General features: G+C 43.8%; 1 protein-coding gene across 1 annotated transcript; it reads left to right on the plus strand.

Annotated features, from left to right (window-relative positions):
• LOC132517762 (zinc finger protein 555-like) lies at positions 1-27,506 on the plus strand. Its single transcript, XM_060145604.1, has 5 exons — positions 1-240; positions 10,314-10,440; positions 10,875-11,058; positions 11,821-11,928; positions 26,128-27,506. Exons 1-5 carry the CDS (start codon positions 238-240, stop codon positions 26,144-26,146), a joined length of 441 nt encoding a protein of 146 aa, XP_060001587.1. The 5' UTR covers positions 1-237; the 3' UTR covers positions 26,147-27,506.
• The last annotated feature ends 61 nt before the right edge of the window (positions 27,507-27,567 follow it).

Genomic DNA, 27,567 nt, shown 5'->3' on the forward strand with positions numbered 1-27,567 from the left:
CACTGTCCAGTCAGGACGGTGGGGCGCGAAGCATCTCCCAATCAACAGCCAGATGGAAGAGAGTGCCAGGAGCACCGTCCAGTCAGAGCACGCTCCCAGCCCGTGAGCGGGTAGTTCTCGGCCAGCCGTGCTGCTCCTGCGCACCTGCGCCGTGTGGGCCCAGGTGTCGGTTCCTCGTACCTCTCACCTGCGCGGGCTGCGGCAAGGACGCCTGGGAGAGCCGGGAGCCCGGCAGAGATGGTGAGTCCGCGGGACCGGGGCCCGAGACCGGGAGGGGCTCTTACGAACCGTCCGGAACCGGCTGGAAGCGGTCGCGGGGTGGGGTCCCGGCGTCCTGTCCGGCCCCCGCTTGTGGGGCCGGTGTCTCAGGACTATCTGGGTGACCTAGATGTGCACAACTGCTCTTCTCTCGGGGGTCCGGGAACATCAGCCCCTGGTCGGCTCCTCCCAGCCGACAGCCTGCGGGGGCGGGCGGGGAGCCTGGGGTGACCTGCTTGGGGGCCCTGGGCTGGGAGGGCGTCTCCCGGTAGGTCCTCCGTCCTAAATGACCCCAGCCCCAGTTCTCATTCCATGGAGGGACACTATTTGTCAGCTGACTGGACGCCTGAGGGGAAAAGACGGAAATGATTCCTGCCCCCTGGGTTCTCACAAGAACCACACAAGGGAGAAAAACTAACGCAAAGGTCAAGGAAAGCCCACTGTGAGGTGGGGCAGCACCCCTCACCCCCTCCCACCCCCCAAGTCAAATGCACTGGCGACACAGCGGGGACACAGCCGGTGTCCTTTGTTCAGGGAGCACGTTAGCAGTGGTGCCCCTCGTGGTAGCGTGGTTGCACTTGACCCTGAGTCATCTGTGTCTGGGTACCAGTTCAGCACAACCCCTCCGTGGGTTTTTCACCTTGAAAAGATGTATTCACTTACTGGAACCTCAGATTTTCAGCAAGTGTAAAATACATTGAATTAGTACAGCAGGAAATATAAGATAAAATACTTTCAAAGGGGTGAGTTTCAGGAAAAAAAAAAAAGAAAATGTCATACATTACGTTTGTTAAACATTCTTTTAAAATCTCCTCCTGTCTGTAGTAAGTTTCTCAGGTCTGTCCCTTCCTGAACAGCTGCAGAGAAGTGAATACAGTACCACACAGTGTGGTAGGTGAAATTTCACCAAAAATACCAATTATTTAATTTGTGACAGTAGATGATACTGTTGTTTTTTATTGTCTGCAACACACTTTGCTTAAATCTGCAGTAAATTAGTTATTGCCCATGGAAGAGGTGGGAATACACGGATGTTACTTAGATATCAGTTTGTCCTGTCCCATGTGTGGAAGTGTCTATCATTTCTGCTTGGCTCCCCGCGGGTACCCTGTGGTGAATCAGGTCTCCTCCTCCCCATAGCCACAGGCCTGCCTGGGGCTCTGTTCCTTTCTGTAGATTTAGTTTTCCATTCCTTTGCCAATTCCGTCCTGTCAGGAGTTGCTGCTGCTTTAAAACCCTTGCAGTGTGATAGACGGATTCCTGCCTGGTACTTCAGAGTATTTTGGCTGTTTGGGGGCATTTGTGTGTAAAGTTAGTATTTGTCAAATCCTAAAAAACATCTGGTTTGGCAATTTTATGGAATTTTATAAAGACTCTGTCTTGGGAGGGTTGATATCTTTGTAACACTGATTTCTTTTTAAGAACATGTGCCATCTTGTCATTTATTTCATTTTGCTTTGTTATTATCCTTCATGTTTTAAAATTTTTGTTAGGTTCTTTTTATAGCCTTCATTAAACTGATTTTGTACTACTTCAATTTGGTTTTTACCATGGTATGTGTTATCTTTTTTTTTTTGGAGTAATAATTTTTATTGGAGTATAGTTGATTAACAATGTGTTAGTTTCTGCTGTATGTGTTATCTTTTTTACCTTTTTTAAAATCAATTTTTATTGGAGTATAGTTGCTTTACGATGTTATGTTAGTTTCTACTGTACAGCAGAGTGAATCAGCTATACATATACATATATCCCCTCTTTTTTGGATTTCCTTCCCATTTAGGTCACAGCGGAACACTGAGTAGAGTCCCCTGTGCTATACAGTAGGTTCTCATTAGTTATCGTTATTTATTTATTTATTTTTTGCGGTATGTGGGCCTCTCACTGTTGTGGCCTCTCCCGTTGCGGAGCACAGGCTCCGGAGACGCAGGCTCAGCAGCCATGGCTCACGGGCCTAGCCGCTCTGTGGCATGTGGGATCTTCCCGGACCGGGGCACGAACCCGTGTCCCCTGCATCGGCAGGCGGACTCTCAACCACTGCGCCACCAGGGAAGCCCTAGTTAATCTATTTTATACATAGTATCAATAGTGTATATATGTCAATCCCATTATCCCAATTCTTCCCCCCACCACCTCTCCCTTGATATCCATACATTTGTTCTCTTTGTCTGTGTCTCTACTTCTGCTTTGCAAATAAGATCATCTGTACCATTTTTCTAGATTCCAAATATATGTGCGTTAATATACAATATTTGTTTTTCTCTTTCTGACTTAACTTCACTTTGTATGACAGTCCCTAGGTCCATCCACATCTCTACAAATGACCCAATTTCATTCTTTTTTGTGGCTGAGTAATATTCCATTGTATATATGTACCACATGTTCTACATTTAGGTTGCTTCCATGTCCTGGCTATTATAAATAGTGCTGCAGTGAACATTGGGGTGCATTGTGTTTTTGAATTATGATTTTCTCTGGGTGTATGCCCAGTAATGGGGTTGCTGGGTCATTTGGTACTTCTGTTTTTAGTTTTCTAAGGAACCTCCATACTGTTCTGCATAGTGGCTGTATCAATTTACAGTGGCTGTATCAATTTATTCCCACCAACAGTGCATGAGGGTTCCCTTTTCTCCACATTTATTGTTTGTAGACTTTTTTTTTAAGTTAAGTGTTTTTAAAATTAATTAATTTTTTTGGCTGCGTTGGGTCTTCGTTGCTGTGTGTGGGCTTTCTCTAGTTGCGGTGAGCGGGGGCTGCTCTTCGTTGCGGTGCATGGGCTTCTCATTGCAGTGGCTTCTCTTGTTGCAGAGCACAGGCTCTAGGCGCGTGGGCTTCAGTAGTTGGGGCTCGCGGGCTCAGTCGTTGTGGTGCGTGGGCTCAGTAGTTGTGGCTCACGGGCCCTAGAGCACAGGCTCAGTAGTTGTGGCACATGGGCTTAGTTGCTCTGCGGCATGTGGGATCTTCCCAGACCAGGGTTTGAATCTGTGTCCCCTGCATTGGCAGGCGGATTCTTAACCACTGCGCCACCAGGGAAACCCTGCTTGTAGATTTTTTGATGATGGCCATTCTGGCTGGTGTGAGGTGATACCTCATTGTAGTTTTGATTTGCATTTCCCTGATAATTAGTGATGTTGAACATCTTTTCATGTGTTTGTTGGCCATCTGTATGTCTTCTTTGGAGAAATGTCTATTTAGGTCTTCTGCCCATTTTTTGATTGCAACGTTTGTTTTTTTGATATTGAGCTGCATGAGCTGTTTGTATATTTTGGAGATTAATATTTTGTCCGTTGCTTCGTTTGCAAATATTTTCTCCCATTCTGAGGATTGTCTTTTCATCTTGTTTATGGGTTCCTTTGCTGTGCAAAGCTTTTAAGTTTCATTAGGTCCCATTTGTTTATGTATGTGTTATCTTTTTAAAGTGAACTTTCCAACTTGCTGTTGCTATTAATTAGAAAGGTAATGAAATTTATTTTTATGTTGAATTTTTATCCTGAGATCTTGTTCAGAATCTTATTGTACTATTATCTTTGTGTTCTGTTGGTGTCATACATGTGCAGCTGTTGAGTTAGGCATTAAGACAAGTGTCTCCTGGCATTGCACATTTGTGCATTTTCCAGATTGGATTGCTAATGTAATGTTGACTGAGAGTCAGGTCATCTGTCCACACTTCATTTGTACCTGATTGTCTTGGAGAAAACAATGAATTTCATACCATTTATATGTTCTTTGGTCTCGTTTGAATATTCCTTTGTCCATTTTCCTTTATCCAGTCATGCACATTACCATCTATTCCCCATTGGTAAGAGTGTTTTTTTATGTATGACTGTTGAATATTATAAAATGGCTTTCAGCAGCTCTAAGATGATTACAGGTAAATCCTGTGAATTGATTTTAGAGTTTTCTATTGTATCATATAACATCAGTGCAGGAAAATGCATGTGACATACGTACAGTTGACAGAAATGTTTTAAAAAAGTAATCCTCTGTTAAATGAAACTCAGCCCTAAATGTAGAACAAGCTTTCTTAAAAGGCTTGAAATGAACCCCAGTGGCAGGCCCCTCTGCCACTCTCCAAATATGACCAATATGTTGAATTACGTGAAGACATATATAATTATATGTAATTATGTGTGTATATATATGTATATATTTGTTATTTAGATTTTTAGGTGCCAGTTTGCAGTCTTATCTCAAATGGTTATTTTACTGTTCTCCCTTACTCTGCCCTGCAGCCATTCATTCATATATATGTGTATCGATATCAACGTGTATATACACACACGTGAAAATCTCTGCCCCCCCATATATATATATACCCCTCCAAATCCCCTTGCTCTGCCACATTTTCCTCAGTAATTATGTTTGATTTGCTTATTTACTGCTTTCCTCCAAAAGAATTTAAGATCCACGTGGTTCAGAATTTTTGTTTTGTTAGTGCTGTAGCCCTAGTGCCTGCAAGTACTGTAACCTAAACAAATTTTACTAAATGAAAGAGCCAGAGGTCAGGTCTTCAAACAAAGCGTTTTTGCATGGGCACGGGGCTTTGGCAGGAGAAGCAGTGTGAGATGTAAGGATGGAATAGGATGTTTCTGTTGGCTGCTCTCCACAGCGCCCGGCAGAAGCTAGCTTATCTCCTCATCACAGTGGGAAGTAACAGTCACGCCAGCAAAACAACTGTGAGGTGTGTGTGAAAGAAGGGCAAGTGTGCCAAGCTGGCATGATGTTATTAATTCACTGTTCTTCATTTCCTCTGCTGTGAACTCGTTTTAATCATGTCTGCTTTACAGAGTTATTATAAGTATATTTGTCTTTCTCATATAATGTGTGCTCAATGGCACATTTTAAAAATTAGTATTGTAATATAACAAAAATTTTTTTTAAAAAAGAACGAAGAAAATCCCACAAAAACAAAAAAAAGGAAAAAATTAATATTGTAAAGTGTTAAATATTTGATGGTTTCAAGCTAGGTGTGTTGGGAGTCCCTGTCTTAGTCAGCTGGGGCACCTGTAAGCTGGGTGGCTTATACACAGCAGACCTTTGTTTCTCACAGTTCTGGAAGTCCAAGAACTTGATCTTGGCTGGAAGTCCAAGATCAAGGCACCAGAAGATTCGGTGTCTGGTGAGAGTCTGCTTCCTGGTTTGTAGGTGGCCGTCTTCTCACTGTGTCCTCACACAGCAGAAGGGTCCAAGGAGCTCTCTGGGGTCCTTTTTATAAGGGCAAATCCCATTCCTGGCCACCTCCAAAAGGCCCACCTCCAAACACCATCACATTGGGGATTAGGTTTTGACGTGAATTTTGGGGGGACACAAACCTTCAGTCTGTAGCAGTCCCCATGACCACCCTAGGTTCAGAGATTCACTAGGAGGCCTCCCAGGCTTCGGTGTATAGTCTGCTCATGGCTGTGATTTCTGACTGCAAGAATAAAGCAAAGTCAACAAGATTGGGTACCTTTCTCCCTGCATTGAGACTGTCCTAATCCCTTCTTGTCTTGTCTGCCTTAGAGTCCCAGCTAAGCCCCTGCTGGGCAATCAGCCTCTGAAGGTCATCCGAAATAGGTTTTCAAAAGAACTTTTTAGCAAACTGAAAACTTCTACCTAAAATTCCAAAAGTATATCTTTACTTAAAGATTGCCTGTTTTTTCATTTTGTTTACCTCTTTTTAAAAATAATTTATTTATTTATTTATTTTTGGCTGTGTTGGGTCTTTGTCGCTTCATGCGGGCTTTCTCTAGTTGCAGTGAGTGGGGACTACTCTTCATTGCGGTGCACGGGTTTCTCATTGTGGTGGCTTCTCTTGTAGCAGAGCACAGGCTCTAGGCGTGTGGGCTCAGTAGTTGTGGCTCATGGGCTCTAGAGTGCAGGCTCGGTAGTTGTGGCACATGGGTTTAGTTGCTCCATGGCATGTGGGATCTTCCTGGATCAGGGCTTGAACCCGTATCCCCTGCATTGGCAGGCAGATTCTTAACCACTGCACCACCAGGGAAGTCCCTGTTTACCTCTTTTTGAACCTCCAGTGGGTAAAAGTCATAGTAAAAAATCATTTATGGAGACCTAATCTTGTTTCTGATACTTAGAATTCCAATTCCAATCCAGGCACCAGTTGGAAAGAGCAAGGAAGCTGTGTCTCATTTTTCTTAGCACTGATGGGGATGATCTCTCTAGCATTTATAAAATTACAAGCAGATACCATTAGTATCCATTTTTACCATCCAAGCAGGTGCAGTAGCCACAAAACAAAACCATATTAAGTAAAAAAACAACAAAAAAATCCCCCCCCCCTTTTTTTCCCTCATTGCAGTCAAACCTTGTGTTCATTTCCGAGGGCTGCCATAACAAATTACCACAATGTGGGTGTTCTCTCACAATTTCTGGAGGCTGAAGTCCGAAATGAAGGTGTTGGCAGGATCATGCTCCCTCAGAATTCTCTAGGGTCCTGGGGTCATTTCCTGTCTCTTATACCTTCTGTATCCCCAGGCGTTCCATTGCTTGTGGCAGCATGATTCCAGTCTCTGCGTCCATCTTCTTCCTCTGCTGCCTTCTCTGTGTGGCTCTGTCTTCACATGGCATTTTCCCTGTCTCCTGTGGACACCAGTCATTGGATTAGGGCCCATCCTAATGACCTCATCTTAGTTTGATTACATTTGCAAAGACCCTGTTTCCAAGTAAGGTCACATTTATAGGTATCAGGGGTTAGGATTTCAGCCTATCTCTGTAAACGTATTTAGCGTTTACAGGGATAGCGTTACAGCTGGGAAGATACTGGCTGGCACATGTGGGTGGGCCAGGAGGCCCAGCAGCTAGGCTGAAGAAAGGCTGGCTGTCCCCTCCCCTTTGGTTTGTCTAAAATTTTGTTTCAGCTCTAGGAACTGATTTAACTTTTTTTCTCCTGATGCAGTACAATCTTTTAACATTTTTTGCCTATCCAAAGCTCACTTTTGGGAACTTGGCAGCCCTTTCTCTTCCTGCCTAGAAGAGAGAGCAAAAATCACAGGTGTCACCTGTGCTGAACTTTGATTTTCTTCTCACTTGGCCTCCGTGGCCACAGGCAGCTGGTATATCCAGTGAGCCAGACCTCCTGGAGTTGGATTGCTTATTTTTACCTCAGTCAACTTTTTTTTTTTTTTTTTTGCCCCGGCACAGCTTGTGGGATCTTAGTTCCCCGACCAGGGATGGAACCCAGGCCCCAGCAGTGAAAGCGCCGAGTCCTAACCACTGGACAGCCAGGGAATTCCCACACCTCAGTCAACTTTTAGCCTCACACCAGACAGCTGCCCTTTCATACGCTGGATGACTCCATAGCTACCCTGCTGCAAAGGTTTGCCATCCCCTCCTCCTTCACTCTCCCACTTCCCAGACAGTGCTTTTGCCATATTTTAGTGAATCAGGGTTGCTCTAGCAAATCCCAGTTCTAATGTGTCTGGTGTCCCCAAAACCACCCCTAGGTCCTGCAGGTAGGACTCACGTGACAGCGTATCATTGGAGTCATGACTATGATTTGTTACAACAAAAGAGCACAGCAGAATCAGCAAAGGGAAAAGGCGCATGAGGAGAAATCTGAAGGAAACCAGGTGCAGGCTTTTAAGAGTTCTTTCCCAGTGGAGTCGCACATAACACACCTGATAGCCCCAGCGATGAGTCGTGACAGCATGTGAAATACCATCTACCGGAGGCTCACTGGGGACTCAGTTCACCGGGGGTTTTTATCAGCTCACAGCTGATCATGTGAGCATCCTCTGCGCAACAAGGACCCAAAGCCCAGACTCCCAGGCGAAAAGCAGGTGCTCAGCACTAACAGTGTTGTCTGCACAGTCAGAGACAGGGAGTAATAATTAGGGTGATGTGAAACCTTCAGAAATTAAAGTTCCCACACACTGGCCAAGGCCAACCTTGCTAGCAGTCACTGCCAAGGATAAAGTTAAGGTTTGCAATGTCAACTCCTTTCCTGCACACTAAGGAAACACTACAGATAACTGTACAGAGAGCATCTCACCTCCAGAAGCTCCTGTTGTTCCCTGTACAGTAGAGATATTCCTGTTATGCTGCTACTCTGTTGAATATGTACTAAATACTGGCATCAGGATTATTATATGAGAGTGTTTTCTTTCCCATGCTCATGGATGTCAGCGGGTTGATGAACTTTTTAAAAAACCATGGCTTAAGGGAGGCATGCAGCTCAGTGGTCCCTGTGCTTAGGGGTTGGCCTGACACGCTCATGTGCCCACCAGGGGAGGGACATGGACGTGAGAGAAATTGAGAGTGCAGCCTCTAGGATGGTTTGTGTGGAATCACTGTCTCCTGGAATTTGAGGCAAGGGAGTGTTTCCTTTGTAGGAAAACACTGCTGAATCCTCTATATATTTTATACTCAAGGCTAAATTTGCTGTCAGATGTTTTCTTTTTTAAATTAATTAATTAATTTCTTTTTGTCTGTATTTGGTCTTCGTTGCTGCATGTGGGCTTTTCTCTAGTTGTGGTGACCGGGGGCTACTCTTCGTTGTGGTGCGTGGGCTTCTCATTGTGGTGGCTTCTTTTGTTGTGGAGCACGGGCTCTAGGCACGCGGGCTCAGTAGTTGTGGCGCATGGGCTTAGTTGCTCCGCGGCATGTGGAATCTTCCCAGACCAGGGCTCGAACCTGTGTCCCTTGCATTGGCAGGCAGATTCTCAACCACTGCACCACTAGTGAAGCCCACTGTCAGATGTTTTTGATGTTAAAGTCCTTTGCAAAGTACGGCTCTTAACCTTATCCTCAAGGTTAGATAGAGTACTCTTTTATGGGTCTGGTAGAAGAGCTGTTTTGGCATCATGTAATGTGTGTGTGTGTGTGAACTCAGAACTGGTGGGCAGCAGCACTGGCTCAGGAGTGTAGGGAACATATGCAGTTCTGACTTCCTATTTTCATGAAAATACACAGAGGAAAAGAGTAGAAACTGAGCTGGTGATAACTATTACACAAAAATGTTAAAATAAATACTTCTTCAAAAGAAATATTTCATTCAGCCAGTTGGACTGTCCTGATAGCCTGGAGTTCTTTAAGACAGTATGGCTTGGATGGACCTAGAGTCTGTCATACAGAGTGAAGTAAATCAGAAAGAGAAAAACAAATACCATATGCTGACACACACACACACACACACATATATATATATGTATGTGGAATCTAAAAAAAAAAAAGGCTCTGAAGAACCTAGGAGCAGGACAGGAATAAAGATGCAGATGTAGAGAATGGACTTGAGTACACGGGGAAGGGAAATGGTAAGCTGGGACGAAGTGAGAGAGTAGCATGGACATATATACACTACTAAATGTAAAATAGATAGCTAGTGGGAAGCAGCTGTATAGCACAGGGAGATCAGCTCGGTGCTTTGTGACCACCTAGAGGGGTGGGTTAGGGAGGGTGGGAGGGAGACGCAAGAGAGAGGAGATATGGGGATATATGTATACATATAGCCAATTCACTTTGTTATACAGCAGAAACGAACACACAACTGTAAAGCAATTATACTCCAATAAAGATGTTAAAAAAAGAAAGACAATATGGCTAGCAGGCCCTTGCAGCAAGTTGGGTTCCCACAGGCCCATGGGCCTCTCATATTTGGTGGTGGAAAGAGAAGGAAAAGTTCCCAGTCCTTCATTGTGTTTGTATTCCTTAAACCTCATCCAGGTTGACCTTGGGCTTCATGTGCTTATGGATGTTGTACAGTAGGAAGGAGCTAAAGTCACTTGTGTCACAAGGGATTGATGGGTCTTAAAATGCAAATATTATTTCATTTGTATAGCATTTTTTTTCATTTCTCCAATGTGGTCTAAACCCTTTGGTTGGAGAAGAATAAGCCTTGAATGGTCACAGTAAAAGTGTAGAGATAAGTTCAGTGTGTTAGTGCTGTTAAATCTATGAGGATAATCTATGATTGTTGACATAAAGTAGGAGGTGTGATGACTGGATCACAGAGCAGATGTTAGATGACCATGGAATCTTATTTGAACTTCCTGTGACTTGAGTCCAGTTGTTCAATGCTGTGAGTCTCACCCATGCACCTGCACATATCTTGGGTATTTCAGAACTCGGTGGTCTTTGAGGATGTGGCCGTGGACTTCAATCTGGAGGAGTGGGCTTTGCTGGATTCTGCTCAGAGGGAGCTCTACAGAGATGTGATGCTGGAAAACTTCAGAAACCTGGCCTCAGTGGGTAAGAATGACATTATTCCTTCACTTAGTCATTTAGAGACAAGCATTTCTGGCACATCACTGTTCCAAGAATTGGACCATGGAAAGGAAATATGTTAACTAATAAGACAGCCATGGTCATAACCATCATAGACTTAGAATCTAATAGTTTCTCCCCATGAGACTGAGAATCTGTGTATTAAACTGAGTTCTTCTTTCTGTAAAGAAAGCTCCCTTAGCATCATTGGTGGATATAGATTTCATGGGACCTTAGGGGGCCCAGTGAGGTCTGTTTTTGAACCATATGAGAATTTTACTGTGTTTGTTAAAGTGCTTACCATTTTGACCCCTTATACTTGTTATTGATGACGTCTTGACATAGCTAAACTCCTCCGTGTCCTTTTTGGCTAACAGGTACCTCCTTTCTTGTAAGATTTGTTACCTTTTTGCTTTCAGAGGATGAGACTCAATTTAAGGCCAATGGGTCAGTTTCTCAGCAGGATATTTATGGGAATAAAATATCCAAGGAGCATAAAATATCAAAGTTCACTGGAAATGATTCCTTAGCCTCCGTCTTAGGAAAAATTTGGGAAGAACTCAGCCTTGAAGATCAGCACATAGATCAAGGGAGACATCTGAGGTGAGTTGCACTCTTGAGAGAAAGCAGTATTTCAGGAGGGAATCTTAGTATGTCATAAAGTTTAAAAAGCAAACAAACAAAACACATGTAAGCCTAGATCAAATTTGTTTATTCATAGAGATTTTCACGATGATTTTTTTTCTTAAATGCGACATTGATGTTGAGTGATAGAAACAGCTGAAAACAACAGAAGAGCCCATGTTTAAGAAACATTGTTTTTGTAATCGTTGTGGTTGAGCCCCCTTCTGTGGCATTGAGTTCATTCCACTTTAAAAGTAGTCAGATAGGGCTTCCCTTGTAGCACAGCGGTTGGGAATCCTCCTGCCAGTGCAGGGGACGTGGGTTCAAGCCCTGGTTGGGGAAGATCCCACATGCTGTGGAGCAACTAAGCCCGTGCACCACAACTACTGAGCCTGCACTCTAGAGCCTGTGAGCCACAACTACTGAGCCTGTGTGCCACAACTACTGAAGCCTGTGCACCTAGAGCCTGTGCTCTGCAGCAAGAGAAGCCACCGCAATGAGAAGCCTGCGCACCGCAACAAAGAGTAGCCCCTGCTCACCTCAACTAGAGAAAAGCCCTCGCACAGCAATGAAGACCCAATGCAGCCAAAAATAAATAAATAAAATAAATTTATTTTTAAAAAAAAGAAGTCGGGGAGAAAATCTATCCATCCACTGAAATTGGTGAAAATGTAATTCTCGTACTTACTAATAAATTATTATTAATCAAGCCATTGATAACATGCTTCTCATTTTTAACAGAGATCACGTGGTGGAGAGACTCCATGAAAGTAATGATCAATGTGGGGAAGGCTTCAGTGAGACTCCAAATCTTAACCTGTACCAGAAAACTCTTACTGGAGTAAAAAGGTATGAATGCAGTACACATGGAAAAGTCTTCACGCATCATTCATCCCTCAAGAGTCACATCGCTGTTTGCACTGGACACAAACCGTATCAATGTCAGGAATGTGGGCAGGCCTACAGTTGTCGTTCACACCTAAGGACGCATGTGAGGACCCACAGTGGAGAGAGACCCTATGTGTGTAAATTATGTGGAAAAACTTTTCCTCGTACTTCTTCCCTCAACCGGCATATAAGGATTCATACTGCGGAGAAAAGCTATGAATGTCAGCAATGTGGGAAAGCCTTCATTGATTTTTCAAGTCTTACTAGTCATGTGAGAACGCATACTGGAGAGAAGCCATATAAATGTGAGGAATGTGGGAAAGCTTTCAGTTATTCCTCAACTTTTCGAAGACACATGATAACACACACTGGAGAGAAGCCCTATAAATGTATGGAATGTGGGGAAGCCTTCAGTTACTCCTCAACTTTTCGAAGACACATGATATCACACACTGGGGAGACACCACATAAATGTAAGGAATGTGGGGAAGCCTTCAGTTATTCCTCGGCTTTTCGAAGGCACATGATAACACACACGGGGGAGAAGCCCTATGAATGTAAACAGTGCGGGAAAACCTTCATTTATCTCCAATCCTTTCGAAGCCATGAAAGGATTCACACTGGAGAGAAGCCCTATGAATGCAAGCAATGTGGAAAAGCCTTCATTTATCCCCAGTCATTTCGAAGGCATGAAAGGACACATGGTGGAGAAAAACCCTATGAATGTAACCAGTGTGGTAAGGCATTCAGCCACCCCTCATCCTTTCGAGGACACATGAGAGTGCACACTGGAGAGAAACCTTACGAGTGCAGGCAGTGTGGAAAAACTTTCAACTGGCCCATATCCTTGCGAAAACATACAAGAACACACACTAAAGAGAAACCCTACGAATGTAAGCAATGTGGGAAAGCCTTCAGTTTGTCCGCTTGCTATCAAGAGCATGTGAGAATGCATCCTGGAGACAAATCATATGAATGCAAGCTCTGTGGGAAAGCTTTCAGTTGCCACATCTCGTTACAAAGACACATGAGAAGGCACACTGCTGAGAAGCTTTATGAATGCAAGCAATGTGGGAAGGCCTTCAGCTGGCCTGAACTTTTGCAACAGCACGTGAGGACGCACACTGCAGAGAAACCTTACAAATGTAAGGAATGTGGTAAAGTCTTCAAATGGCCCTCATCTTTACCAATACATATGAGAATGCACACTGGAGAGAAACCATATGAATGTAAGGAGTGTGGGAAGGCCTTCAGTTGTTCATCATCCTTAAGAAGACATGTGAGGATACATACTACCAAGAAACACTACATATGAAACTCGGGAAATCTTCCTGCAAATGAATTCATGCACAGTGCTTCAGAAAATTCACATCAGGAGAGAAATCTTACAAAAGTTGTAAACCTGGTATTGCCTTTATGAGTCCTTCATCACTAAAGTGGACCCATAGGGAGTGTATTTCCAGTTCTTTTGCAAATAAACATTTAGATGAAAATTAACTGTTGAAGTACTCTTTTGGCTACAGTATGTAAATTTTGCAGGAAGTGTTTTTTCTTATGTTTTAGGAAATAAAGCATCTTTACAGTTTGTTGGACTCATGGGTGATTTGAAGCGTATTTTTAATATAGAAGTAGTTTTAATATGTTAGTTCTTTAAATTGTCCTTAAAGGGGTTATTGGAACAATGACAGTGTGGTATTTGTTTGTATTTTCCTACCGGCTTAGTGTGGCAGATACTGTATAATCAACCATTATATGTTTTCCACCATGGATTGAGAGAATATTTGTTTATTTAGGACAGTGGGATCTTATTCTGTTTTTCTTCTAAATATTTGGCAGAAATTTTTAATTATGCAGAGTTCTTCCAAGTGTACAGTCTCATGTGAATTGTTACTTTCAGCTTTTGCCCTTCGCTTTGTCCTTGCTTGTGATAGCGAATTAAACAGTGGGTTTTTACTTAAGAGACGCTTGTGATGTGATCATGAGATACAGAGTTCTGGATTGTGTTACGTCAGCATGGGTAATGTTAGGAGCTACAGTTCCCAGAATCCCTTCCCTTTATGATTCTGTGTTTGAATTTACCAGTAGCCTATTGGCATGAGATTTGGAAGGCAGAAATAAAGCCATTACTAAGTTTTTGCAGCCACATTAAAGTATGAGAGAGAGATGCATAGGGGCTAGTTGGAAACCAGCTTTCAGCCCGTTTTCCTGATTGTTGGCCTTACCAATCAAGAGTATCATCAAAAGAAATGCCAAGTACTTGATTTCTATTTTTCTCAGAGTTATAGGCTTCCATAAATACCTTCAAGAGCTTGGTGTCAGGGATTCAGTCATGTGGTCAGGCACTCACAATTTGGATTTTCCTACAAACCCTAACATGTCCTGCAGACCACTAATTCAGACTCATGTTTAGTGATCTCTGATGCTGTGATTCCACTCTTCTCTAGATATTAACATATTTTACAAGGTCTAATTTGTATAGCAGACTCTTTGTTCTCAAAACTTTTAGTGACGCTCTGATCGTGATTCTACCACAAAAGCTACAATGTTGCAGGAAAACAAAACAAACTGTGGGACTTTGTTAAGGTATTGTATTTTTTTCCTTTTTTCTTTTTCTTTTTTTTTCCGGCTGCACCATGTGGCACTCAGAACTTCCCTGACCAGGGATCAAACCTGTGCCCTCTGCAGTGGAAGTGCAGAGTTTTAACCACTGCATCACCAGGGAAGTCCTACTGTATTTTTAAATGTGCTGACTCAGTCCTACATGAGAACAAACATACTCCTCGTGAATTTGGGGAGATGTCTGTTAGAGCTGAATGCAGTTCCTTGATATGGGTTTAATTATTATGTTTGATTCTAAGTCACTAAAAACAGTGTTTATTTTCAAGAAAAATCTTCTGTAGGTATGTCTTAGAAATATCTTGTTTACTGTGTTTCCAAATCACTTGTATACAAACTGTATTAGTTTCCTAGGGCTTCTGTAACAAAGCACCACACAGCTGGGTGGCTAGGGTAACAGAAATTTTTGTCTCACAGTTCTGGAAGCAGAAGTCCAAAGTTAAGATGTTGGAAGGACCATGCTTCCTCTGAAAGTGCTAAGGAAGGATGTGTTCCAGCACTCTCCTAGCTTCTGTTAGCTCATTGGCTTGCAACAAGCATAACTAATCTTCTCATGGGGGCTTCCCTCGTGGCACAGTGGTTAAGAATCCGCCTACCAATGCAGGGGACACAAGCCCTGGTCCAGGAAGATCCCACATGCTACAGAGCAACTAAGCCTGTGTGCCACAACTACTGAGCCCACATGCCACAGCTGCTGGAGCCCATGCACCTAGAGCCAGTGCTTCACAAGAGAAACCTGCGCACTGCAACGAAGAGTAGCCCCCGCTCGCTGCAACTAGAGAAAGCCCACGTTCAGCAACGAAGACCCAACGCAGCTCCCCCCCCCAAAAAAAAGTCTTCACATGGCATTCTACTTGTGCATGCCTGTCTCTTCATATGGCATTCTTTTTATAAGGACACCATACATATTGGGTTAGGGCCCATCCTATTCTAGTATGACCTCATCTTAACTACTTATATCTGCAACAACCATATTTTCAAATAAGGTCACATTCTGAGATACTGGAACTTTTAACATATGAATTTTGGGGGGAACACAGTTCAATCCATAATACAAATGTTATTATTTTTCATGTACTGAGAATATGTTAAAGTATTCCATTGCAATTATGGATTTAAATCAACTAATATTGTTAATTTAAGCATTATACAGTCTGAGACAATATTAGCTGGCATATACAAGTTAAGGTGGTTTTTGTCATATAAACATTTTTATTGTTACATACTTCAACATCTGTCATTAAATGGATTGCTTATTCTTTGTTAATAATAAAAGCTTAAATAATGGTTTTGTCAATGGTCTCTAGCCAAAAGCCACAAGGACCACATTGGTTTGACCAAAGAAAATGGATGTATTGAGTTAAAGCAATTTGAATGAGTGCACAGACAGTGGGATGTACCAGTCAGAGGTGGTTTGGAAGAATATATTTTCCGATTTGGGCTGGTGCTTGGTGAGTGTAGAAAGCATAAGTAGTTGAGGTTGTCTAAAACTAATTGGTAGAACAGAAGCAGTCAGTTATTTTTATTAAAGAGCAGTTGATGTCTAATCTCTAATTTTTTTTTCCGTGCTAACTTAGGTTTTCATAGCACTCCATAGTTTGATGTGATTTGACAATCATCTGTATCTCCTTCCCTCCTATCATTCAGATGATGACAAGCACGGGGAGCACAGAGTTGCCCAAACTCATGTAGCTCATAAAAATGGAACGTCAGGTTTGAAGGTTTTAGTTTTGCTTAATCTTTATTGGGAAGTGTTGGACATTTAACACTGGAAGGCAAGTGTGATTTCTGAATTTTAGAAAAATGGCATCAAGTTTTACAAAAAGACTCCTAACAAAGGAAGGCTTTCCTTTTATGAGATGTGGATAGGACAAGAGTATAGGAAACAAACAGGTCAGTGATTATGGATGGGGCATTTGAGAACAAATGGGCACCTGTTCTTTTCAGGGTGATGGCGTGTTCATTTTGACTGTTGGTGTTATCTCTGCACTTATAAGAACTCATGGCGCTTCACTTAAAATAGTGAATTTTACTGCATGTATATTAAAAATAATAGAAAAACAAAGCCTTCGTTTGCTAAGGGAATTTTAAAACTCCTGAACCTTGACACCCAGCCCACCTCCATCTTGGGATCCTCAATAAATGCTGAAGGACCTGGAGGGGGCCGGGAGAAGGACTTGGGGCCAAACAGATTCTTGGAACTCGGTCTAAAGTTAGGAAACACCCGCAAGGACCACGTCTGTCCTTAGCCTCGCACAACAGGAGAGAAGTGAAAGGGCTCCTGGAATCTTTCTCCGAGTTTATGCTAGCTTCCTCCAGTGAGATCTCTGGGAATGCTCTGGTCTGAACCATAAAAGTGCCCCTACAGTTCTCCCCAAGAGACCTGCCTGGGGGCATCTTAATCTTTGGGCATCAGCGTCATGCCTTTCCTGGGCCTGTCTGGAGGCCATCCAGCTCTAAAATTGCATCAGGCCGGGTCCTGTGACTTCTTGCTGGGAGACGTCATGAGGGTTCTACACTCCCACATGTGGAACGTTGTGGCAGCCGCATGGGTCTGGGAGATGACAGAAACACAGCAGTAGCAGAACCTGTGACAAAGCGACAGACGGCCTGTGGCCACAGCAACCCCCGCTTCCTCAGGAGCATCAGCTTAGCGCCCGCAAGCTCCAAGGCGCACACCAATCTCAAAACCTCCAGGGACGTCAAAGGGACATCCAGCCATGGCCCGCCCGTTGGCGCCCACGCGCATACACCCACTGTCCCACGATCATCCACCACCGGAGGATTTAGGTTGCAGGTGCACCAATCCCGCTCAAACTTATCACTTCCAGTCGCACCTCCTCCCCACCTCCCCTCTGGGTCGTGCCCCACTGCGGTGCATGCGCACTTCTACCAACGCCTGCCCTGAGCGTAGTCTCAGCCGCTGTGGCCTGTGGGAAATGAAGATCTCAGAAGCAGACGCCCAGAGCCCCGCCCCCAGACTCCTCCCGGCATGCAACGCGACTGCCTCTTAAACACCGCTGGAGACACCAGGGATCGCAGACTTCGCAGAAGTGCGCAGGTGCTCGTGGGTGGGGCGACTGAGAGGCCGCCCAGGGAAAGATGGAAGTCGGGTCACCACGTCTTGCGCATCAGGAAGACTTACCTCTGTGGCCTGGAGATGTGTGGTCCACGCTCCCTAAGCGCCCATCCTCGGAGTCTCCGGGAGGACATTGGGGCCACCCAGGGTGGACGGAGTGGAGTCTACGGGCACATGAGACCAGCAGAGAGCGCAGCCGAGGGGACCACAGTGCAGGACACATGGCTGCCAGTCGACAAGACAGACACCATTGCTGCCCGCATTGAGTTTCCAATTGGAAAGCAGAGTGACAAAGGGTAAAGGTAGTGATGAGTGTGTTGCTGGTAGAATCCTCAGCAGTGTGGGGGGCTGGAACATCATAACCCAAGCCACGTTGGGCCCCTGACACTTCTTCCACAGGTTGGGTTCTTGTGGTTCTTAGGGAGAGAGGCGTTTTGTACTGTGCAGGTTCAGGAATTGTGAAGTCCCTGTTCCAGGAGGAGAGATAACAAGTGAAATAGATGACGTATCTGATGTTGGTTAGTTCTAAGTAAAGAGAGCTGTTGGGGAGTGGGGGAGTCGCAGACGCTGTAGGCTGTGTATCTCTGGGAGTGTATTAGTTTCTCTGGAGACATCATCTTTGCCAGTGTGTCTGAATTTATGTGTCTGTGTCTGAGTGTGTCCACGTGTATGTCCCAGTGACAAAGTTTGTGTGATTTTGTCATGCCACCACATGCATTTGTCTGGGAAGTTTCAGGTGTTTGAGTGGTGGTTCCTGTGTCCTGACAGGAGTGCCGATTGTCTGTGCATCTCACTGCATGGATGACTGTAGTGTTTCTCTGTCTCTGGGTTTTCCCCAGTGTGTGTACTGAAGTTTTTGAGATCTGCTCTCTTAGGAACTTTAAATACACAGTACAGTATTATTAACTATAGTCACCTTGCTGTTCATTACATCCCCATGACTTTGTGTGTGTGTGTGTGTGAGTATGTGTGTCTATTCATTGCTGCATCTTCAGCATGTAGAACAGGACCTGGTACATAGGTGATCAATAAACGCTAGTTGAATGACCAGGTTCAGATACTTATATATTCACACACAAACAATGAGGGTTTTGTTCAAAGCTCATAACAGACCCATACAGTTCTCACCCCCTTCCCATGTGGCAGAGTGATGTCCCTTGGCACTCAAAACAAATCCCAAAGGAGGGTCTTTCAGCCGACCTGGTGAGGGAGGGGACCTCACAATGATGAGCCCTCACCGTGCATAACATTCGAAGGCACTCACCGTAAGAAACTGCCAAGGGGACATCACCACCACATGATAAGAGCCTGAGGCCCTGAGAGTCAATGGCCAACATCCCTTGTCAAGGATGCTCCAGCCAGCCACTCTGCTTTAGGTCTCTTCCAAGAACAGGCCCCTCACTACCTGACAATACAGAGGGTTTTGGTTGTCCCTTTGATTTCAGGGAGGAACTGCATTGGGGCTGCCAAGGTGTGCAATCCCTCTTTAGCATTCGTATCCTCTACTAAGTCTCTCAGCATCTCCTGTGGTTTCCTTAGCACCTTGTTGCCTTCCCAGTGGCAGCCATGGTCGGGGAAGGAAGGGAGGTTGAAGCCTCGGGAAACCTCCCAACCCCTCGCCTGGCCTCAGTACCTGGTTACCGGCTGGAGGCGGAAATGAGGTCCAGTGAGGCCGGAGTAGAAGGCAGAGATTTCTGCTACCTTCGGCCCTGCCTGGCGTCCTTTCGGGCTTTTCCAGAAAACCAGAGGCCACAGCTACCAACACGGGAAGGATAATCCACTTGAACCTGGGCAGTCGACAAAGGTCAGAACGGCCAGCAGCCTCTGGGGGCAGCTGGTGGGGCATGGAGGCCGCGTTGTATGCTGGAAGCAATGAGGGCCTGGAATCTAGTCTCTGCGGGCTGTCTTTCTTCCAGCTGCATTTTTCAAGGGGCTCAGGTTCCCTGGGGTGGTGTCCCAGGAAGTGAGTGAACTTGGAGGACAAAGGGGAGGGCTCTTTAAAGCTGGTCTGGAGCCTGCGAATGACTAGGGAGCCAGAGAGTCCAGGTGGCTCTAGGTGTGGACTGCGCATGTGCAGCCCTGAGCCCCAGCCCCGATTGCTCCTGACGCATGGTGGTCGACTGCAACACAGGGGCTGTGATTGCGCATGCGGCATCTGTGGGTCCAGCATCGAGGTGGTGGTGAGACTGAGGTAGGCGTGGTGACCCTGGTACTTGCTGCTGAGCTGAAGATGATCAAGAGCTGGTTCCTCTGCCCTTGGCCCAAAGTTTGTTAGTAACTGTCCTGGGCCCTGGTTGCCCTTGTTTTCTGTTCCCACTCACTGCCACATGGCATTGCTTAGGGGAAATATTCCCAAAATGGAGACAGGTGTGGATCCCTTAATGAGGTCTCTCAGCAGACATAGAAATGGGCTTGGGAAAGGAATTTGAGAGCTGAAATGGATTTATGATGCGGAAAAATCCTGTCACTGACCGCAGTTTTCCTTGCATCTACTGGGGCATTTCCGAGAGCTTGTATAGGTATCATTCTGCTCATAGGAAAAGGCACATGCTAGGGTATAGCTGTGCAAATGACCATATTCCTTTTGCAAACTAGGGGGCAACTCTGATTTCCAGGATACAAAACTCATTGGACTATACTATAATAGCAAAATGATAATGCCAAATATATAATCCAATTTACAGTTCTTTCAAAAGAATTATAAACAGCCACACTATGTGGCCCAAATAAATGATGGGACACTGATGACAGAAACCCTTTCCAATTCCTAAGTACATGTCACATGAGCTAAAGCTTTTAATTACTGCAAATTGAACCATGAGTAGAATTTTAATTTTCAAATTTTATTGAAGTATACTTGATTTACAATATTGTATTACTGCTGTACAGCAAAGTGATTCAGTCATATATATATATATTCTTTTTCATATTATTTTCTATTGTGGCTTATCACAGGATATTGAATATAGTTCTCTGTGCTATACAGTAGGACCTTGTTTATCCATCCTATATATAATAGTTTGCACCTGCTAATCCCAAACTCCCCATCCTTCCCTTCCCCACCCCCTCCCCCTTGGCAACCACAAGGATTTTATTTTTATGGAGACTCATTATTCTACTTTCCTTGAGCATTTCCTTTAGTAGTATTTACTTAAGACACTAGATGATGAAATTATAAGTTAATGAACACATCCTCACTCACTGATGCCCCCCTGCCTTTCAGAGGAAAAAAAAATACAGACTACACCCTCCTGCTTTCCCTATTATCTCTCTTATCATGGATTATTTTCCTCCAAGACACATATTTCCATGTTTGATGCCAAATCAGAACTGCAAGCACTTGTTTCCTGCTTCTGCATTGAGAGTCTAACATGTGTGCCATGATTGGGCCTAATTTTGTTTTGAGCTTAGAATGGCTGGTGTATTAAGGAGGTTCAAAGACTAACATGCAGTGAAGAGCATGGTCTCAGGGCTAGAAGGTTTTGTTTTGAATCCTGATCCTGTCTTTACCACTTGCTAGCTTTGTAATCTGTAGGCCCCAGTTAACTCACAAAAGGAGATTAGAGTATCTACATTATAGTTTTGGAGGATTACCTCAACTTACATTAACTGAACTAATTTATGGGAAACAAAACAGTGGCAGATATATAGTAAACATACTAAAATGTTCACATAGTGAGAAAAAAGAATCAGCCCTTGAGATGGGGATCTACCTGGTCTGGTCTTCACTCCTAGGCTGTGGTGTTCTGCTGAACAGAAACCTTTTTTTTTTTTAATTTCTTGGCCATGCCACGTGGTGGCAAACAGGATCCTAGTTCCCTGACCGGGGATCGAAACTGCGCCCCCTGCAGTGGAAGTGCAGAATCTTAACCACTGGACCACCAGGCAGCTCCCTTAAACAGAAACCATTTAAACAACACTGTCATCAGACAAGGCCACTGGGTGTTATGTTATGGAGTAAGGCACAAGCAAGAGCACTCTGTGATCATGTCGTCACACAGGATCAAAAGAATTATGCAAATCACAAAAATGATGAAATTTTCTCCTAGTCTAGCTAACAAAACTGACTTGTTTCCTTACAAGTTAATTTTAGCCCCAGTCCCTTCGTTTTGCCTTCTTTTATTTTGAATTAATTTATTAATTTATTGGCTGTGTTGGGTCTTCGTTGCTGCGTGCAGGCTTTCTCTAGTTGCGGCGAGCGGGGACCACTCTTCATCGCGGTTCGCGGGCCTCTCACTATCGCGGCCTCTCTTGTTGTGGCCTCTCTTCCCTACACCACCAGGAAGCCCTCTTTTTTGCCTTCTAAACAAGAAATATTAAAATTCCCAGTCAGGGACTTCCCTGGTGGCGCAGTGGTTAAGAATCCGCCTGCCAATGCAGGGGACATGGGTTCGAGCCCTGGTCTGGGAAGATCCCACATGCCGCGGAGCAGCTAAGCCCGTGCACTACAACTACTGAAGCCCGCGCACTTAGAGCCCGTGCTCCGCAACAAGAGAGGCCACCACAGTGAGAAGCCTGTGCGCCTCAACGAGGAGTGGCCCCTGCTCGCCGCAACTAGGGAAGGCCTGTGCGCAGCAATGAAGACCCAATGCAGCCAAAATTAAATTAATTAATTAAAAAAAATTAAGACAGAAATTGGAATGATGCATGCTTGTGCCTACTGGGACTTCCTGGCAGTCCAGTGGTTGGAACTCTGTGCTTCCACTGCAGGGGGCGCAGTTTCAATGCCTGGTCAGGGAACTAAGATCCTGCATGTCTCACAGTGTGGCCCAAAAAATAAATAAGTAAATAAATAAATGATGGCATCCACAAGCCAAGAACACCAGGGATTGCTGTAGCCACTGGAAGTTTGTAGAGCACGTGGATCTGATTCTTCTTCAGAACCCTCATGAGGAACCAACCCTAATAACGCCTGATTTCCAATTTCTAGTATCCAGAACTGAAAGAGGATACATTTGTTTCTTTAAGCCACCAACTTTGTGGCAATCTGTTAGGGCAGCCCTGGCAAAGTAATACTTAAAGAATTATTATCTCCTAGCTGTTATCCTCATAAAGAACTGGAAATAATGTGATAGGGATCTACTTTAAGAATAAGGCACTAATAAAGCCAACAGTATATCCAAGACCTTTGTAAATATTTTCCAGTGCTATGCAGTTTGTGGTGCACAATACATGTAAACTGCATGCAGGCCTTCCACCATTGGAACTGGCATGGAGTTTCCTTCCTTCCTGAGTTTCCATGTGTTTTCTTTAAGGATAGGGGAGTATAGAAGGCTTTCCCACACTGCTGACATTCAGAGTTTCTCCCCAGTGTGAATTCTCACATGTCTTTGTAAGGATGAAAGCCTACTGAAGGCTTTACCACATTCCTTACATTCATACGGTTTCTCTCTACTGTGAGTTCTCAAATGTCCTCGAAAAGATGATGACCAACTGAAAGCTTTCCCACACTGCTTACACACATAGGGTTTTACTCCAGTGTGAATTCGCACATGTGTTCTAAAGTACGAAGGACTACTGAAGGCTTTCCCACATTTGTTACATGCGTAAGGTTTCTCTCCAGTGTGAGTTCGCAAATGTCCCTTAAAGGATGAAGGAGAACTGAAAGATTTTCCACACTGTTTACATTCATAAGGCTTTTCTCCAGAGTGTGTCCTCATGTGAATCCTAAGGTCTGAGGGCCAGCTGTAGGCTTTCCCACATTCCACACATCTATAGGCTTTCTCTCCAGTGTGCATCCTTGCATGTATGATCAGGTAAAAAGAATGAAGGAAGGCTTTTCCACATTCCTTACATTCATAGGCTTTTTCTGCACTGTGAACCTTCACATGTTTTCTAAGAGAAGAGGGAGAAGAGAAGGATTTCTCACATTCTTTACAAGCATAGGGTTTCTCAACAGTATGAGTTTCTCTATGTGTCCAAAGGTTTGAGGGAGATCTGAAGGTTCTCCCACATTTTTCACATTCATAAGGCTTCTCTCCAGTGTGAGTTCTTATATGGACTCTAAGTTTGGAGAAATATATAAAGGCTTTTCCACATTCTTTACATGTATAGGGTTTCTCTTCAGTGTGAGCTCTTATGTGTGCCCCAAAGGATGAGTAAGAAATAAAAGTTCTCCCACATTCCTTACACTGATAGGGTTTTTGTCCATGTTGAGATGATGCTATGGGACTCTTGAGGGTTGAAGAATCCATGATGGGTTTTTCAAACTTATTGTATGCATAGGATTTTACTCCAGTAGAAAGTCTCTTATGTACAATAAGATTGGAAATCTGGTTGGTTTCTCCACATTGATTACTTTCATTATTTTCTGAGGGTATCTCCACCACACGCCATCTGTTAAAAATAGGAATCATATTACTAATGATTTGTTAACAATTCATTACGGTTTTTAATGATTAATATGATTACACTTTTACCATTTTCAGTGAATGTGTATGTTTCTTGCCCTGTTAGAATTGTTTCAAAGTGATATAAGCTGAGTGCTCTGACAGGGGGCTCAATCTGAGGTACCATTTTCACTGTTCTTTATATATGGGATTTTGTTTCCTGACAATTGTTTACAACTGAACTACGTCTCAATCAGCCAACATCTGTATCATGTTTATAAAATTGTCTTGTGAAAATTCTCTGTGAACACTTAAGATCTGACATATATCTACACACTTATTAATATCATGGCACTCTCTCCTGAGACCTGCTTTCTCTAATGTATGTGTCACTCACCTCAAATGTGTTCCCTGGTTCTTGTGCTGATCTTCAATGCTATGGCATTTCCAGTTTTCTCCTAAAATGGAGAACCAGGAATCATTTCTTCTGAAACTTAACTATATTCTGTTCATTTCATACTTCCCCAAACATTCACTGTAGAGGACTTAACCCATTGATTTTAATTTGAGTGCCATAATATGAAAAATAGTAACAAGTTTACTTTCTTTGGAATGAACTCGTGGGATTAAGGCAAGAAAATAAGTAGGAAACATGCATTTCTTTCCAAGAGCAACCCAAGAGAAATTTTATAAGGAAAAATGCACTTTTGAGTAAAAAAAGAATTGGAGGAGTTCTGGCTACTTGAGGACTTTGACAATAATAAGGACAAGAAGACAAAATGGTGGGCAATTTACTGGAAATACTTCCATGAAGACTGAGACTTCTGGTGACATAAATGCCCTATTGTCAGGAAGCAACATAGGACGGAATTGGACAAAATGCATATGCCCAAATATAAACTTTCAAAGAGGAAATATGGAAGGTCTTTCAATGTGGGCAAGGCTATTCATGAGGATGGATGAAAAGTCAAAAAAAGGGAAGCTAACGTATCTGCAAAATTCAACTTCCACAGAAAGAAGTAATTTCTTTTTCTAATTAATATTTCCAAATGTAATGTTCCCCAACAAGGGCTGCTCCTCTTAAGGAACAGTTATAACCCTTACAGAGGCTAAAAACATTTAATGAGAAAGTAGTAGGTTTCATACATACATGAGAAAGCTGTTAGACTATATGCTCCATAGTAATGTGACCATGTCTCTCTTACTTAGCAATAAATTCCCACTGTTCAGCCCAAGTTCTAGAGCAAGCTCAATAGCGTGGGGATACCTGTCCTCTAGAGAGTCAGTAAAGGAATGATGTCATCCTTACCCACTGAGGCCAGGTTCCTGAAGGTCTCCAGCATCACATCTCTGTAGAGGTTCCTCTGAGCCGGATCCAACAAAGCCCACTCCTCTGGGGTGAAGTCCACAGCTACATCCTCAAAGACCACTGACTCCTAAAACATCCAACAAATTCTGGTTTAACGAGGTACCACTCTCCACCTGTGTGTGCAGAAGGAAGGGGGAGGCTGACAGCATTGGAGAACCAGGACTCAATTCACAGCAAGTTCATCCATGGTTCTGTGGTCTCCCATTAACTCTAGGGTTCTGTCATCATCTCTTCCCCTCTCTTCAGCGCTGACTTCCTCTGAGATGCCAGCCTGCCTCATAGATTTAACAACCATCTCTCTAGTTTGACTCTGGCTCCTTCCACTCTTCCCCTCCATCTGAAGGATCCAGAACAGTCCACAATACATTGGAGATATGGAAGAAATACTGTACAAATAAAACAATTATTTTATCTTTAAAAACATCAGTTCCTTGTAATGAAAATGATTTCATCTCCTTCTTCATGGTCCAATACAGGCCAAAGCGTGATATGAAACCAAGTCAGGCCTGGATGAGGTTTTAATGAATTAAAACACAGTGAGGGTCCAGGGGCATTTCTTGCTTGCCCCCTCACCAACAATTTGATTCTCAAGAGGCCTGATTATGCCCAACCTTCAACCCAGGCCCTGAGATGGATATAGTTCCTTGGAAAATTCCAATCCATCATAAACTGGCAGGTCCACCTTTATGCGAAGCATTAATATTTACTTATCTGTCTCCTGTTCTTTTATAAAACAGCACCTTTTCCTTTCTCTCCATGCTCTCCAGGAGGCAGTCAGTGTATTGACAAGTTGGAGCCCAGCCAAGAGAAGAGAAGCCTAAGACTTCAGACCTCACGACAGTGCCTGCATTCAGGGGCCTGAGTGCTGATAATTATGAGTGATGTCAAAATTATGGGTGGTGGCTCTTCCTCAACTGATGTCACTGATGTCACAAGACACCAGAACAGCCTTGCCTTCCCCAGAAAAGAGTGCCCTGGTCCTTCCTGCCTGTGAAGAGGCAGTTCTCAGCCCACTGTGGAAATGAATTAATTGAAGTCCAGAAGGGTTTGGCTGTGAATCTGCCCAGATCGTAAAAGGTATAAAGGGATCAGGTGGCATCTTCCTCCTGAAGGACATCTGCTCCCACTGAAAAGCCAGAGGCACTGACTTATACACCAGCCTCCTAGGGGCACTACACACAGCAGTCATTTCTGCACCCTGTGGCATGCAGACAGGCATAACTGCCCAACCCCTGAGCATGGAATCTGATGGCTTGCAGGGTCCCCCAATAGCCTGGCTTTTGAGGAAGTGCATCACTCCATCAGCTTCCACACGCAGAGGTGTGAACATAGGCTGCCACACTCCAATGCAGGGGATACGATTTACCTGTTCAATAAACAGCAGCAGAATGAGAATGCTTCAGAATGGGAACACTCTCTCAGGAGGCTGGTAAGTAAAGTCAGCAGCTTTGGGCATCCCTAATTACTAATTACCAAGATACTCTGGTATGTAGCACTGTCTCAAGACAAACTTTTATCCACAGATAAAATTCAACTAACTCTTCCACCACTGTGTATCAGGTGACATTTAAAAGCCATCAAAACCTGTAACAGTCTCACAACAGCATTAATAAGAAAATGTGCTATTTGAGCATCCATGATGTGTGAAATATTTTGCACACCTGAGTTCATTTATGTCTCATAATAAATCTCACAGTAGATATCATTACAATCGGTATGTAGCAGGGGAAACTCAAAAGGACAGAATCACTTAATAATATGCTCAATGTTACCCAATTAGAACCTTGTATGTAGGTCTGACTGCTTTAAAAGCCTAAATGTCTAGCAGCTGCATTTCTGTACATACATGTTACAGGATGATTATGCCCATTATTCCTCAAAATGTGTACAATGACCTAGAGCAGAGATCAGCAGACTTTGTCTGCAAATGTCAGAGAGTACATTGTTAGGCTTTTCTAGCCACATGGTCTCTGTTACAACTGCTCAGGTATGCCTTTGTCACACAGAAGTAGCCAGAGACAACACGTCAAAGAATGGATGTGGTGGTGTGCCAATAAAACTTTATTTATGCAAGTAGGTGGCAGGCTGGGTTTGGCCTGTGGGCTGTAGTTTGCCAACACCTGATCTACAGCAGTGCCATTAAATAGGAAGACAATACAGACAACATATCCAAATTTGAATTTTCTTGTCACTAACTTATAAAAATG

This window comes from Lagenorhynchus albirostris, chromosome 3 (assembly GCF_949774975.1).
Source record: "Lagenorhynchus albirostris chromosome 3, mLagAlb1.1, whole genome shotgun sequence".
Classification (NCBI taxonomy): Eukaryota; Metazoa; Chordata; class Mammalia; order Artiodactyla; family Delphinidae; genus Lagenorhynchus; species Lagenorhynchus albirostris.

Excerpts from the sequence above, each read along its gene's own strand:
- LOC132517762 (XM_060145604.1), top strand. Across the intron at positions 10,441-10,874 it reads CAGAAACCTGGCCTCAGTGG|AGGATGAGACTCAATTTAAG; the intron begins GTAAGAATGACA and ends TTTTGCTTTCAG. Across the intron at positions 11,059-11,820 it reads GATCAAGGGAGACATCTGAG|AGATCACGTGGTGGAGAGAC; the intron begins GTGAGTTGCACT and ends CATTTTTAACAG.